The following is a 15,827-nucleotide window of genomic DNA, read 5'->3' on the forward strand; positions in this document are numbered from 1 at the left end:
GCGGGGCAGCGGAGATTTGGGAAACTGATTAGTATAGCGATTACAATGTGAGCACACAGGGGACGTTGTGAGCCACTTCTCAAGAGAGTTAATTACACGGCCGAAATACAAAACTTGCCATATCCTAGGCAGCACAGGACAGCCTTCCTTCACTATACATTAGTCTGCATTCTTTTCATAAAATTAGTAATGTTCTGGCTTCTTTCGCTTAGCTAATTGTTTTGAAATTCATCATTAGTAAAGTATCAATAGTTCGTTCCTTTTTGTTGCTTTAGTATTCATTGTTGGATATTCCAAACTTGAATCATTCACCAATGGGTGGACCTTTGAATTGGTTCCAGTTTTTTGGATACTGCAAATAGAACGTCTATGAACATCCGTGTACAAAAATGACCTCAAAGAACTGGTTTTCTCACAGTCCTGTGCATCTTCGTCACCTCCCCAAGAAGTCTTTGCCAGTCATTTACAGGGATACTACCCATATTATGCCCTGCTCCAGCTCATATTCCTCCCATCACCCCAGCCCTAAGCTCGAAGACTCACTCACCCTGAGGAAACAGATCTTGAGAACACAGGCTGTGGCACAGACCCCAGGTTCACCTGTTTGCTTCCAAGTTTAGCCCTATAAGCCAATGCCATACACAGTTCTCAGAAAGTGACTGATACTCATGTACCCAAAGGTCATAGCAGGAAGTTAGTTCCATTTTCCAATATTCCCCAAGACGACAATAATTTGCAAGAGGGGCTCAGGAATCACTGAAAGCTGTTCTACTCAGGGTGAGGGTTCATAACAGCTGAAGGATACAGATTAACATCAGCCAAGGGAAGAGACTGGACGGGCAGAGTCTGCGGAAGTTCCAAATGGAGCTTCCAGCTGCCTTTCCAACAATGGAATCATGGGCAGTGTGACTTTTTCCCCCCTTATTTTTTAATTGAAGTATAGTTGATTTACAATGTTGTATTAGTTTCAGATGCACAGCAAAGTGATTCAGTTTTACATGGTGTTAGTCGCTGAGTAGTGTCTGACTTTTCAACGCTGTGGACTGCAGCCAGCTAGGCTGCTGTGTCCATGGGATTCTCCAGGCAAGAATACTGGAGTGGGTTGCCATTCCCTTCTCCAGATCTTCCCAACCCAGGGATCGAACTCAGGGATCAAACCCAGGTCTCCAGAATTGCAGGCAGATTCTTTACCATCTGAGCCACCAGAGAAGCCAGAGTTTGACATATACATAATAAATCCCTTTAATTTAAAAAATATTAAATTTTTAAAATTGAAGTACAGTTGCTTTACGTTGTGTTAGTTTCAGATATACAGCAAAATAATTCAATTATTCATATATATTGGGCTTCCCAGGTGGTGCTAGTGGTAGAGAACCCACATGCCAATGCAGGAGACATAAGAGACACAGGTTTGATCCCCAGATGGGGAAGATCTGGAGGAGGGCATAGCAACCCACTCCAGTATTCTTGCCTGGAGAATCCCATGGACAGAAGAGACTGACAGTTTATAGTCCATAGAGTCAAAAAGAGTCAGACATGACTGAAGTGACTTAGTATGCACATATGTGAATATACATTCTTTTTCAGATTCTTTTCCTTAATAGGTTATTACAAAATATTTAGTATAGTTCTCTGTCCTATACTACAGGCTCTTGTTGGTTATGATTTTTGTTTGGCCACAACTTGAGGCTTGCAGAATAGTAGTTCCCCAACCAAGGATGGAATCCGTGTCCCCTGCAGTAGAAGGGCAGAGTCCTAACCATGGGACTGCCAGAGAATTCCCATGGTTATCTATTTTATATATAACAGTGAGGGTTACTTTCTTGACATAAATGTGTGACAGCAGGCAGGCAGCGGGGATCAACAACCAGGGAAGCTCCCCTGAACCCCGATGTCCAGTCTTTATCTGGGGCTGGATCCCAGCAGCCTGGACGGGAACCCACAGGCCTGATTTCAGTTCCAGTCCCTGCAGAGGTCCACTGACACCATGGGATCTATAGCTTCCACCCTAAATCAGGGTGGGTGTGGTTTTTCCTTTTTCCCTTGATGATTTTAGTGTCTATTGTTTCTATAATACATGTAACCTTGAGGATAACAAGTTTTCTGAGTTCTATCAGTCTTTCTAGCAGATTGTCAGATCTGAGGGTGGTCCTGGGGACCCCCAACACAATAGTGAAAGTGAAAGTCACTCAGTCGTGTCTGACTCTTTGTGACTCCAAGGACTGTAGCCTGCCAGGCTCCTCTGTCCATGGAATTCTCCAGGCAAGAATACTGAAATGGATAGCCGTTCCCTTTTCCAAGCATCTTCCCAACCCAGGGGTCAAATCCAGGTCTCCCACATTGCAGGCGGATTCTTTACCAGCTGAGCTACCAGGGAAGCCCCTCAACACAATATGGAAGGTCCTTTTTTGACAAACATGTATATATCATTACACATATTATTAAATATATACACATGTATGTTGCCTTTCTTTTAAAAACTGATATACTTGACTCATGGCTACATTTTAAAGATAGGAAATTCAAATGATGACATATATATTTAAATGAATAATTGATTATTAACTTAATTTCTAGCCCCTCTCCCATCCCCATAGTATATGAGGATAAAGTAGAAAGTTCCAAGCTTCTAATCATGGTTTGGTCTTTCTGGTGACCAGCCTCACTTAGGAGATAGGCAGAAGCCCACCAAGAGTCACCTTATGAGAGCAGATGTTCCTATCACCCAGGAAATTCCAAGGGATTTAACAGCTCTGTGTAAGATGCTCCTATCACTCCCATCACTCAGGAAATTACAAGGGTTTCATGACTTTTGTGTCAGGAACCAAGAGCAGTGACCAAATACATTCAACATTATGTCACACTAAGATGTTAGGATTAAATATCTCACTATTCCTTCTCTGATCTGCCCATCTTATATTCTGACAGGAGCCTCTATTCAAAAAGTTTTCTTGCAATAATTCTGATCCTGAGAATCGCTTTCCAGTAGGTCCTTTCCTTCAGCGACAAAATAACTTTGGTTAGTTACTGAGGTCATTAAACTTTCAAATCTACATAGAATTCATTTCCTATTTTGCTATGAACTGGGGACTATACCATTATGTATAAACTAAAAAAGAATTTATAATCTAGGTGGAATGATGTGAACATTTTTTAAAAAGTATCCATACCCTTTTCTATGTAAACTTAAGTGAATTATTTCCCTTCTCTTCTAATATGTCCCTTTGAGAGGGTAACAGGAAGGCAGGCCAGGGATCTCCAGAGGAAATAGGCTGCAAGTGTCAGAATTTTTTTTCTCTCCCTTAAGCAGCAGGAGGAAAAAAAATACAAGTGTCAGATATTTTTCCTCCTTTATACAAAATTAAAAGGAGATTTCTCTTAAAATTCTGTGTTGCCATGATGACACCTGGTTCCACCTGAACTGAACTTTTCTCAAACTTTGAGCTAACCAATGCGTTTTCCTTATAGAAATGTTTTACTTAAGCTATGTTAATGAAACTATGTATTTGCTTTGGAATTTGCCTTTCTTCAAAATGGTTCTACCTAAGACTAACTTTTTTTCTTTTCTCAAACCTTGGGCTGATAATAGCTCAACAAACCAGTATTCATATCAATTGTTTTATGGCTGGGGGATGACACACCTCATTCCATCCTATCTCAAAAATGTATACTGTGGGAGAGGGGCCTAGTGAAACTCCCTCAGTCTTGAGGTGTCTCTCTTATCTGATTAATAGCTTTCTAACAGACATAAAACATCTTGCTAAAAACTAGCAAGGGGGCACTCTTTCTGCCCCCTTCTGATGTCAATGTCAGAAGCTTTGTCTATCTCTTTCATACTTTAATAAAACTTTGTCACACAAAACCTCTGAGTGATCAAGCCTCGTCACTGGCCCCAGATTGAATTCCTCTCCTCCAGAGGCCAAGAATCCTGGCATCTTTCATGCAACAACCTTTCACCTTGAACAGAAAATTATCAGAAATACTTCATTCCTTATATGTCCTTTTCAACTCATGTAGGTGTACATATATTTTGATTATCTTTGATTGAGGGTAAAATTACTATAGGCATGAAATCTAGCCTTAAAAAAACTGCCAGCTCAAAGGTGGAAAGGATTTCCTCTTAAGTTCATCACTGTCATCATCTTCAGGACCTAGGACAGGACCAAGTCAAGGGAAACAGTTGTTAAAAAAGTTTTTTTCTGGGTGGTGTGTGTACAGGAAGGGAACTGTCTTCTAGAGCCAGAGCTTGGCTGATAGATTATTCATGAATTTTGAGCTCTGTTCCTCCAAGTGAGATGTATAAAGTTAAGCACATCCAAACATGCTGTGTTACATTATCAGATTAAATGTATTTCGTTTCCTTTTGAAGGACTTTGGTAGGCTGAAACAACAAACTGAATAAAGTTAGAACTGAAGAAATACAAGAGCTAACCATATAATGATCCTGGGTGGGAAAACAAGACGCACGTCCCCTCACAGAGGGGAGTGTATGTTAGTGTTAGCTGCTCAGTCATGTCTGACTCTGTGACCCCATGGTCTGTCCATAGGATTCTCCAGGCAAAAATACTGGAGTGCGTTGCCATTTCCTTCTCCAGGGGATCTTCCCAAACCAGGGATCAAACCCAGGTCTCCTGCATTGCAGGAAGATTCTTTACCATCTGAGCTACCAGGGAAGCCCACAGAGGGGAATGTACCGCATTATAACTTTAAGAGGTGAAGTGCAACAGAGATGCCTTCCTTTCAATTAAGGAGTCACTGACATCAAAACTAGTTTGATTCCAGGTGTACTGTCCTAGAGTGTACACTATGTATACAATTTGATATATTATGTTAAAATTGTGACAGAAATCTCTAAAAGATTCATTTTCACAAGGTTTATTTGTTATTTGCTTTATGCACTTTCTGATATTTTGCTGAAGATGTGCCATAGTTGGCGTGTTCAGAGTTTTATTTCTACATGATTTCCTCTGCCAACTGGTGAGGAGGAACATACCACTGACCCATTTACTGCCTTCAGAGGTCCAACAGTTTCTCTCCAGTGTGAACTCTGACACCTACTGAAGTCTTATTTCTGGGGAAGGACTTCTCCACAGTCATTACATTTCTGCCAACTATGACCTCACTGACATATGTGACCTATGAAAGCCCTGTTAGGGTCTATCTTTCCATGAGAGGCTTTCCCAGTCTCTGTGTTTATACTATTTGTCTCAGTATATGCTCACCAGCCATACAAAGAGCTAGAAGGTTTTATTCAAGGGTTTTCCAGCTTGATTGAATGAGTTTATTCCTGTGTCTTTTGTGACAAAAAATATGACGTAACGGATCACTGAGGGTGCTACCACATTCACTGCATTCACTAGGTTTCTCTTCTGTGCAAATTCCATTGTCTGCTGAGGGTGCATATCTGGCCCATGGCTGTCCCACAAGGGTTATGTTCCCATCTTCTAGGGACTTATCACTGTGGGATGGAGTCTGAGCTGCTACAGAAGGCACCTGCACAGTCACCACACTAACAGGGTTTTTTCTCTGTACCATATCACTTGGACGTGATGGGCTGGGATGCTTTGAGAAAGAATTTTCCAACTTGACCGAGTCGCCACGTTTCTCTCTTGCATGTAGCATCCCCTTGTGATACACAAGGCATGACAAGTGGGAGAAAGCTTTCCCGCAGTCACTGCAGCCATAGGGTCTCTCTCCTGTGTGAATTCTCCGGTGTCTGTTGAGACATGACTTATCCCTGAACGCTTTCCCACAGTCATCACACATGTAGGGTTTCTCTCCTGTGTGAATTCTCTGGTGGTTAATGAGACCTGACTTGTGTGAACAGGATTTTCCACATTCGGTACACACAAAGGGAGTCTTTCCAGTGTGAAATCTCTGATGTGAGATGAGGCATGTTTTCTGGCTGAAGCCTTTCCCACATTCAGTGCATACATAGGGTTTCTCTCCAGTGTGAGTTCGCTGATGTATCAGGAGATTGCCCTTCTGGATGAAGCCTTTCCCACATTCAGTGCATACATAGGGTTTCTCTCCAGTGTGAGTTCGCTGATGTACAATGAGATTGCCCTTCTGAATGAAGCCCTTTCCACAATCGCTACATATATACGATTTTTCCCCTGTATGAGTTTTCTGGTGTGCGTTGAGCTGTGATTTCCAGCGGAAGGCTTTGCCACATTCCGTGCATTCATAAGGTTTTTCTCCTGTGTGAGTTCTCTGGTGTTCCATGAGCCTGGACTTCCTGGAGAATGCTTTGTCACATAGGCTGCACCCATGAGGTTTCTCTCCTGTATGAACTCTCTGATGATTAATGAGCCGAGACTTCTTGACAAAGCCTTTTCCACAATCGTCGCATACGTAGGGCTTCTCCCCTGTATGAGTTTTTTCATGGATAAGCAGCCGTGACTTCTTAGGGAAGGCTCTGTCACACTCAGTGCATGCATACCGTTTTTCTCCTGTGTGGGTTTTCTGGTGTTCAGTGAGCCTAGACTTTCTAGAGAAAGCTTTTCCACATACACTGCATCCATGGGGTTTTTCTCCTGTGTGAACTCTCTGATGATCAATGAGGCGGGACTTCTTGATGAAGGTTTTCCCACATTCAGTGCAAACATGAGGTTTATTTATCTGTTGAGTTCCTAGACACGTAATCATCTGTGAATTTGTGTTCATAGGAATTCCACATTCAGGAAGCTTACTTTCACTGTGAAATTCCTCATGCTTTGCATGGAGGAAGAATTTACCATCTATATTAGCCTTAACAGGGTTCTTTACTTCATAGTTTCTGTTCTGGCTGATTGAACTTAAGTTTGATTTCAGTGCTTTCCCATGTAAGTAAAGTATATCATGATTTTGCCTTAAAGGACAATGACTTTTGCTCTGATAAACAATGTTTCCAAGTGCATTATGGTCGTGACATCGTTCCATTCTTTTTAGACAGCTTTGATTTTGCAAGTCCTCCTGTAGAAGATAGTCATCTTTCCTCATTTCTAGGAAAGAAGAGAAGAATGAATCTTCCCATGAACTTGGTATAGAGTGAAACTGTTTAACAAATGCCTTTGGGTAGGTGGGCTCTTCACAGACAACACTATGACCTCAGTTTAAAGAAACTACAAGTAGAAAAGGGAATCCTCCTACATTGTTGGTGGGAATGTGAATTAAATTGGTGTAGCCACTCTGGAAAATAGTATGAAGGTTTTAAAAAACTAAAAATAGAGCTGCCATACAATCCAGCAATCCTACTCTTGGGCATATATCTGAAAAAACTGTAATTCGAAAAGATACATGCACCCTCTATGTTCATAGCAGCAGTATTCACAATAGCCACAACATGGAACAACCTAAATGTCCATCAGCATATGAATGGATAAAGAAGATGTGGTACACAATGGAATACTACCCAGACATAAAAAAAGAATGAAATAATGCTATTTGTAGCAACATGGTGGACCTAGAGATTATCAAACTAAGAGAAGTAAGTCAGAAAGAGAAAGATATGATATCACTTATACATGGAATCTAAAATATGACACAAATGAATTTGTCTACGAAACGGAAAGACTTACAGATATAGAGAATAGACTTGTAGTTGCCAAAAGGGAAGCAGGGGATGGGGAGGGATGGTTTGGGAGTTTGGGATGAGCAGATGTAAACTATTATAAATAGGATGGGTAAACAACAATGTCCTCCTGTATAGCACTGCTGCTGCTAAGTCGCGTCAGTCTTGTCCGACTCTGTGCGACCCCATAGATGGAAGCCCACCAGGCTCCTCCGTCCCTGGGATTCTCCAGGCAAGAACACTGGAGTGGGTTGCCATTTCCTTCTCCAATGCAGAAAGTGAAAAGTGAAAGTGAGGTTGCTCAGTCGTGTCCGACTCTTAGTGACCTCATGGACTGCAGCCAACCAGGCTCCTCCGTCCATGGGATCTTCCAGGCAAGAGTACTGGAGTGGGTCGCAGAGAATTATATTCAATATACTGTGAGAAATTATAATGGAAAAGAATATGAAAAAGAATGAAACACTTTACTATATAGCAGAAATTAACACAAAACTGTAAATCAACTATACTTTAACTTAAAAAAAAAAAGAAACTTCAAGTAAATATATGTTTGTTATTACCTGGACAAGAGTACAACACAATAACATAAACAAAGAAAATAAAGGCTGAAATAGGGCATAAATGAGGTTAGAGCATTCAAAATGAGCAAATAGAGATTTGGCTGCTTTGTAATTGTGAACTTATAAAGTATGCTGAGATAGTAAAATAAAATCAAGTTATTATGAGGCTCAGACAGTAAAGAGTCTGCCTGCAACACGAGAGACCCAGGTTCAATCCCTGGGTCAGGAAGATCTCCTGGACAAAGAAGTGGCAACCCACTCCAGTATTCTTGTCTGGAGAAGTCCATGGATGGAGGAGCCTGGAGGGCTGCAGTCCATGGGGTCACAAAGAGTCAGACATAACTGAGTGAGTAACACTTGCACTTTCATTATGAACAAAGATGGAGGGCTATTTGTTTCCAAATGATGTGGGACACTTTCATACATCCATAAATCTTTATTAAATTATGGCTATGTATCCAGCATTATGCCAGTGATGAGGAAATAGAAACAAAGTTCTTATTGTCACTGAGCATAATTTCCAGTTAGGGTAAAACTGAACATTAAAGCAACAATTAAGAAGGCAAGAGTAAATTGTGAAAAGTGGTTTGAGGAAGCAATAGAGAACCAGGTGGAAAAAATCAGGATATAATCTAGAGAGAGAAAAAACAAGGTTCATTCATGGTTGCTATGATAAATGTAAGGAATCAAGTGTTATTCCTGATGACCTGACCTAGGCCACTGGATAGATGAGTAGTGGTTTTTAATGAGATGGGGACTATCATTGAGGTTTACAATGTTGCTAAATCCAGTGTGCGTTTCAAAGCATATCAACCTTCAGATAGGTTCTGGATATTCAAAGCAGACACGAAGAATTCAACTGAACATACAGATCCTGATAAAGGTCCTCACTGAAGACAACACTGTGGGAATCATTTGTATATAAATATTATATAAGAGTAGGGGATAAGATGAGATATTTAGGAAAAGTGTAGCCTGAAAGTAGATGAAGGCATGGGTCAAAGTTTATAGTTTTTTGTAACATTAAGACTTCGGGTTTTTTCAAAATATTTATTTATTTATTTATTTGGCTGTGCTGTGTCTTAGTTGCAGCATACAGGATTTTTTTTTTTTTAAGTTGCAGCACGTGGGATCTAGTTCCCTGACCAGGGATCAAACCCAGGCTTCCTGCATTGGGAACTCAGAGACCCAGCCACTGGACCAACAGGAAAGTCTCACGACTTTGAGTTTTAAAAAGCCCAGTGAGGAGCACTCAACATTGACTATACCGATACTGATAAAGGAAATAAGCAGTCCTGTACTCAGGAAACAAGGGTTTTAGGAGCTCTAAACCAGAGTCAAAGACAAAGATATACATGCATCTTATATCACAATTTCATACTAGAGAACTGGCACCTTTTTCTTTCACCCTTTGTACATGTACACATGTAATATCCAAATTGTTCCCATTTCATTGTAACAATCCCTAAGCCCACCTCTTGCCACTAACAGCATTTTCTTTCAAAAGCCTACATATTCATCCTGGTTTCCATCATTTAAGGAATCCTAAAGTAAAGGATCACATTACTGATCTCAGGACTCTTGACAGTTCACTTGCCATTTGCCTCAGAACTACTGGATGTACTTACTACAGCTCACACTACTGCCACCCAATTAAAAAGTAAGGCTACGTATCCAAGGATAATATAAACCAAGCTCACAACGCCACCATTATACCTCAATTACAGCTGACCCTTGAACGACATGGGGTTAGGCGTACAGACCCTCCTCAAAGTCAAAATCCATTTTAACTTTATAAAGATCAACTTTATAGACATCCCTCTGTAGTGAAGGATTCAAGCACCTCAGATAGCGCAGCACTGCATTACGTATTTATGGAAAAAAATTCCACATATTAGTGGACCCACTCAAACCTGTGTTATTCAGGGTCAACTCTACTAACCAAGACCAGAACAGTTAGTCTGGAAATAAAAGTTATATGACCAACATTTACTTTATTTATCCATCTACACATTCCACTTGTTCCTGTACAACTACCTGCTAAAACCGGCCTTCAAGGGGCTTCAGGCTAATCTTTTGATAGTTCCCTCAAGACCTAGCATGTTTTCAACTTCACACCTTCATTCTTTGCTCTCCATCATCTTAACTCAAATCCCAGCTATGCCTTCTGTATGTCAGGCTATTGCTCTCTCCTCCTTGTCATTGTTAGCTCTACTCACCCTATACTTTGGGGTGGGAGATGCTGGGTAGGGCTGGTCACCAGAAAGACCAAACCTTGATCAGATGCTTGGCATTTTCAGTCTCACCCCCACCTCCATTCTCCAGAGAGGGGAGAAGGGCTGGAGATGAAGTCAGTGATCAGTCATGCCTAGGGGGTTGAAGTCTCCATAAAAATAAGAAAATTACAGGATTTAGAGGGCTTCTGGGTGGCTGAACACATGGTGGTGATGGGAGAGCATTATGCCCAGACACGTTGTGGAAGCCCCCCAGCCCCTTCCCCACACCCTGCCCTGGGCACCTCCTTCATCTGGCTGTTCCTGACTTAGATCCTTTCATAACAAACTGGTGATATAGTAAGCGCAATGGTTCTCTGAGTTTTGTGACTGCTCTAACAAATGAATTGAACCTGGGGGGAAGAGAGTCTTGGGAAGCCCCGGTCTAGAGCAAGTGAGTCAGAAGCACAGGGCACAACCTAGACTCGTGTTTGGAAGTGGAGTTGAGGGGGGGTGTCTGGTGTGATGGAGCCCTTAGCATGTGGGATCTGACGCTTTCTCCAGGCAGACAGTGTCAGAACTGAGTTAAATTGTAGGACATTCTGCTGGTGTCAGGCTTCCCAGGGGGCGCTAGTGGTAAAGAATCCACCTACACATGCAGGCGATGCAAGAGACGCAGGTTTGATCGCTGGGTTGGGAAGATCCCTTGGAATGGGAAATGGTAACCCACTCCAGTATTCTTGCCTGGGAAATCCCATGGACAGAGGAGCCTGCTGGGCTACAGTCCATGGGGTTGCAAAGTGTCGGACACGACTGAGCGCACACACATACAGCTGGTGTCACAGAGAACTGCTTATTATGGGGAAAAACCCAACACACATCTGGTGTCAGAAGTGCTGTGTGTAGCAGTGGTGTGAGAACAGAGGAGAAACACAGGAAGACTGAGGCTTTCCCAACACAGATCTATGAAGAAAAAACCGAAGGTTCCAGAGACTGCCTTAAGGGTTTATCTTTCCTCCCTCCACAATTTATATGTTGAAACCCTATTTGCCAATCAAAGATGATGTGAATGTTAGGACTGGAGATAAATATTATCCAAAGGGGCAAGAAGGTGCAGTTGCCAGAAGACAGTGCTAAAAATCTTGGGACTTCCTTGGTGGTCCAGTGGTTAAGACTTCATGCTTCCAGTGCAGGGGCCCCAGGTTCAATCCCTGGTCAGGGAACTAAAAAATTTCCCTAAAACAAGTTCTGCCTAAAAAATTGTGTGGCCAAAATTTTTTAAAAAGAATTAAACATCTCTCTTCAGAGAGAGGCATGGAAGGTATAATTTCATAGCAAGGAAAGCAGAAGGAACAGTCAGTGATACAGCGCTGGGGGCAGGACGGGAAGATTTGAGAATTCTACAAAGAAACTTAAGAGAAAAAAAAAAATCAAGACCAAGATGAAATAAACAGGGATGAAATCCAAGAAGAGAGACATTCTTCAACACACCTAAAAGAAAACGAGCTCTTCTATGAGAGCGTCATGGAAGCTTGACTTCCATGTTGTCAGACACTCGTGGCTGGGACATCTCTGGATGATGAGAATGTAAGTCCTGCGGCCAACCCAGGGCTGGTGCTCTCACTCACCTGGACAGATTCGATTGTGGACTTCGTCTTCCACAGGCCATGGTTCTCCTCGTTCCAATCTGGAGAGAGCAGCCGGCTTGCTGGCTTGATACCCTGTTCATGGGAAATGAGAGACAGACAGGCTCTTGACTAGGGTCGTGGTCTGCCAGCTGGAGTTATATTTTAGGAAGTACACAGTGTGCAGCTCAACCAAGAGAAGGCTCATCTCTCAGGAAAGGGCACATCATCCTCTTTAGGCTGGGACCAGAAAGGAAACTGAGACTCAGCTACCACTTCCAGGCACCATGGACACTGCAGAGCTTTCAGAAGCTGAAATAAGAAAGGCCACTGACTAGGGACCCTCTGAGGGACCCGGAGGAGCCGTCCTCACCCACAGACAGCAGGTTGCTGTAGTTCTCCAGCATCACGTCCCGGTACAGGGCCTTCTGAGGAGGGGCCAGGAGCTGCCACTCCTCCCACGTGAAGTCCACGGCCACATCCTCCAGTGTCAGCGATCCCTGTAACAACACAGACCTGCTAGAGTGTTTCTCTGGTTACCGTAATAGAAGGCATGTGAAGAAAGTTGTTCTGTTCTCTTTCTTTTTACCATTTAGGCTACATCTATATATGGAGGTGTTTTGATTTTTTTTTTCAAACTACATTGTCACAGAAGCAAACCTATCTCCCAAAATATTCTGTAACTGTACAGTCAATCATCATTCAACAAATCAGAAGTTTCTGTAACAAGTCGTCATTAAACCCTTTTGCTAAACTAGAAACATTTGCAATATAAAGTTGAACCATTTGCTACATGTGTAACTTTTTTTGAAGCAAGCATATATGTGCCAGGCACTAAGTATATTCCAGTGACACCAGGATGAATAGAACACATTCCTACATTCAACATGAATCTTTGTAACCATTATCAGAATCAACTGTGAAGAAACGCCACACACTATAATTACAAGATACTACATACTAAAGAAGTATGTTAGGAGGAATAAAGACATCTTTCTAAAACATGTATGTCCAAAGAGTGAGAGACTAGGAAAGCACATTATGCAAACTAAGAAAATAAGTAGCACCCTTCAAAAAACACACAAATACTTATGTACCTATGTACATTATTTATATTTACATTACCAGTCAGGTTCACGGCATATCTTTGAAGAGATAATAAAATGAACGGTAAGATCTGAAGAAATTACTCAAAATGCAGCACAAACATATAATGATGGACTATATTTATATATAAAACCAGAACAATAAATAGAGAGGATTGAGAGAGATCTCACGTTCCCCAACTCGGTTTATGAAACTGTAAATACAGTCATAGAAGGGCACTATCCAAAGACCTAAGAGCTGAGCGAGATCCACTCACAAACATCTGCACAGACACAGAGGTATACAAACTCAGAGACCAGAAGTACATACTCCTGCCTGTTTGTTAAGTGATACCAGGGGATTAGGAAAGAAGCCTGTGAAGAGGACTCTTACTTTTTTGCTAGATGTACTTTGTAATCACTGGAGGGTTTTTTTAAATTATTATTTATTAGGCTGCACTGGGTCTTCAATGCGGCAGGATCATTTACTTGTGGCGGGTGAACTCCTGGGCTTCCCTGCTGGCTCAGCGGTAAAGAATCCGCCTGCCAGTGCAGGGGACGTGGGTTTGATCCCTGGTCTGGGAAGATCCCCTGTGCCTCGGAGCAACTAAGCCTGTGTGCACAACCACTGAACCTGTCCTTGAGAGCCTGTGCTCTGCAACAATAGAAGCCACTGCGATGAGAAGTTCTCGCACTGCAATTAGACAGAGCCCTCGTTTGCCGCAACTATAGAAAAGCCTGCACATCAATGAAGACCCTGTGCAGCCAAAAATAAATAAAATTATAAAGAAAAAAAAGAAATGTTAAACATAAGTTGACAGCAAATGTAACCCATAGGATATTCCAATCACACACGTTGTTCCAACATTAGTCCTTCAGTGTAGATCTCGCTAAAAATATATTCTTGATGCTACTTTCCCTTGATGCTGAATTTAAATCTAAATTTATTTCTGCACAAATCCCATTTTTCCAATTTGTTATTTTCTACTGAATTCAATTGCGTTTTACAGTTCCCCCAGAAACCAATTATAGAATGGTGGAAGGAATAAGACAAGCCAAAAAGTTACCTGGTCCTTGATCATTTTCTTCTGATATTGAGAACTCGCCAAAGACTAGGATGTGTCCTGAGTCTCTTCTTGGACTGTCCTCAATTTCAGGTTAGAAATCTTACTCCCAAGGCAGTGACGTCCCCGCAAGTGATGACGTCCAGGAAGGGAAACCTCCTCATGTCACTTGATGTATCTTGTATCTTGATGTATCAGGGAGCCAGGACCTGGGGGGTGAAAAGTAAATTCACTTTTGAGTGCCCATTTCCTCAGGGCCCAGATGTTTGTCATTGACATTGTCACCGACCTAATTTCAAGGTCACCTGTCCCTTTATTTGGGGACCCAGAGGCTATTACATGCTGGAGCAATAAAACAGAAGATTGTAAATGTGTGGCTAGTATTTCTTCCTTCTGTGAGGTGGAAGTGGGGTGACTGTGAAAGGGGAGATGGGAAAGGAGAACCAGTACAACACGAAGCTCCTGAAGCAGGGAAATTATCACAGGCCAGTTTCTGGAAAGAGAACATATACACGTGACGACCTGGACAGCTCTTCCCTGGAAACCGTGTGTGCTCATGGACCTGTTGAACTACTCCACTGTGTGAAAGAAACAAAGGAAAACCAAGAGGAAAAAATTAAAGTGTATAGATCAAGATTATTATTTGTGGATACATCCACATTTAGTGGGCTTCCCAGGTGGCTCAGTAGTAAAGAATTCATCTGCCAAGCAGGAGACACAGGAGACAAGCGTTCGATCCCTGGGTTGGGAAGATCCCCTGCAGAAGGAAATAGCAACCCACTCCAGTATTCCTGCCTGGAGAATCCCATGGACAGAGGAGCCTGGCAGGCTACAGTCCATGGAGCAGCAAAAGAGTTGAACGTGACTTGGCAACAAAACAACAATAACTCATTTAGTAAAAATATAAAAACAAGTTCAAGAAATGTGATTACAATAAAAATCACTAAGTTGTACACTTTAAGCAGATAAACTGTATGATGTGTGAATAAAAAAAGTTATTAGGAAAAAACTATGAGTAGAGCTCTATTTATCTGCTTACTAAAATATTTAGAGGGAAATGCATAAGTGTCTGCAACTTACAGTGAAATATACCCCCAAAAAAGTAAAAACGTGGGTTGATGATGAGTAGAAGAGTGATATATGGATACATATATGATAAAAAAAACACAAAAAAATCATGATGATAAAATCTAGGTGACAGGCGCACAGGAATTCAAATGTGTAATTCTGTAATCCTTGATATATGTTTGAAATTTTTCATAATAAAATCATGGGGGTGGGGAAGCCTGTAATAATGAGGCAGGGTGAGCAAAAACAAATCTTTTCAATATAATTGCTCTTCTATGCAATAGAAAATTAAAAGTCAGTAAAAAGACATCATTCACAATGGCAAAAAAGTTAAAAATCCAGATGGAGATGAGGGACAGGGAACCAGACTCTTGTGTAAATGCAGAATCATAACCTGTTCTCAAAGTGCTGACTATTTAAGCATTTAAATTCTATCTAAGTGAATGTACATATTGAGTGATGCCAGTCATTAATGACATAGGTTTGTCTCTTGGTATTTGGTTAGGAATTTTTAAAAAAGAATTTTCACAGAAAAAAAAAATTGTATGATACATTCATTATGGATATTTATGATAAGAAATTAAATAATGAGGCTAATTATACCAATATTTCCACAATTTACTGGAACTGTGAAAACCAAGCATAGAAAAATGAAGACTA

General features: G+C 41.5%; 1 protein-coding gene and 1 non-coding gene across 30 annotated transcripts in view; one reads left to right on the plus strand and one right to left on the minus strand.

Annotated features, from left to right (window-relative positions):
- Positions 1 to 4,859: 4,859 nt before the first annotated feature.
- The window catches only part of ZNF613 (zinc finger protein 613), a 39,196-nt gene continuing 28,228 nt past the window's right edge, over positions 4,860 to 15,827 (minus strand). For 15 of the 29 annotated variants that reach the window (XM_081514705.1, XM_081514706.1, XM_081514696.1 and 12 more), the window contains 4 exons: positions 14,103 to 14,308; positions 12,324 to 12,450; positions 11,954 to 12,046; positions 4,860 to 6,983 (listed from right to left, as the gene is read on the minus strand). In XM_081514705.1, the coding sequence (XP_081370831.1) occupies positions 5,248 to 6,983; positions 11,954 to 12,046; positions 12,324 to 12,450; positions 14,103 to 14,117 (1,971 nt within the window). In that variant the 5' untranslated portion in view covers positions 14,118 to 14,308 and the 3' untranslated portion in view covers positions 4,860 to 5,247. Of the gene's footprint in view, positions 7,901 to 8,722; positions 8,834 to 11,953; positions 12,047 to 12,323; positions 12,467 to 14,102; positions 14,309 to 15,827 lie in introns of those variants that run through there. The other 14 variants (XM_081514720.1, XM_081514725.1, XM_081514722.1 and 11 more) reach the window with 4 other exon arrangements.
- Positions 11,476 to 11,548, plus strand: TRNAW-CCA (transfer RNA tryptophan (anticodon CCA)). Its single transcript has one exon. It is a non-coding gene; the product is annotated as a tRNA-Trp (tRNA).

This window comes from Giraffa tippelskirchi, chromosome 7 (genome assembly GCF_054371585.1).
Source record: "Giraffa tippelskirchi isolate mGirTip1 chromosome 7, T2T-mGirTip1v1.2.pri, whole genome shotgun sequence".
Classification (NCBI taxonomy): domain Eukaryota; kingdom Metazoa; phylum Chordata; class Mammalia; order Artiodactyla; family Giraffidae; genus Giraffa; species Giraffa tippelskirchi.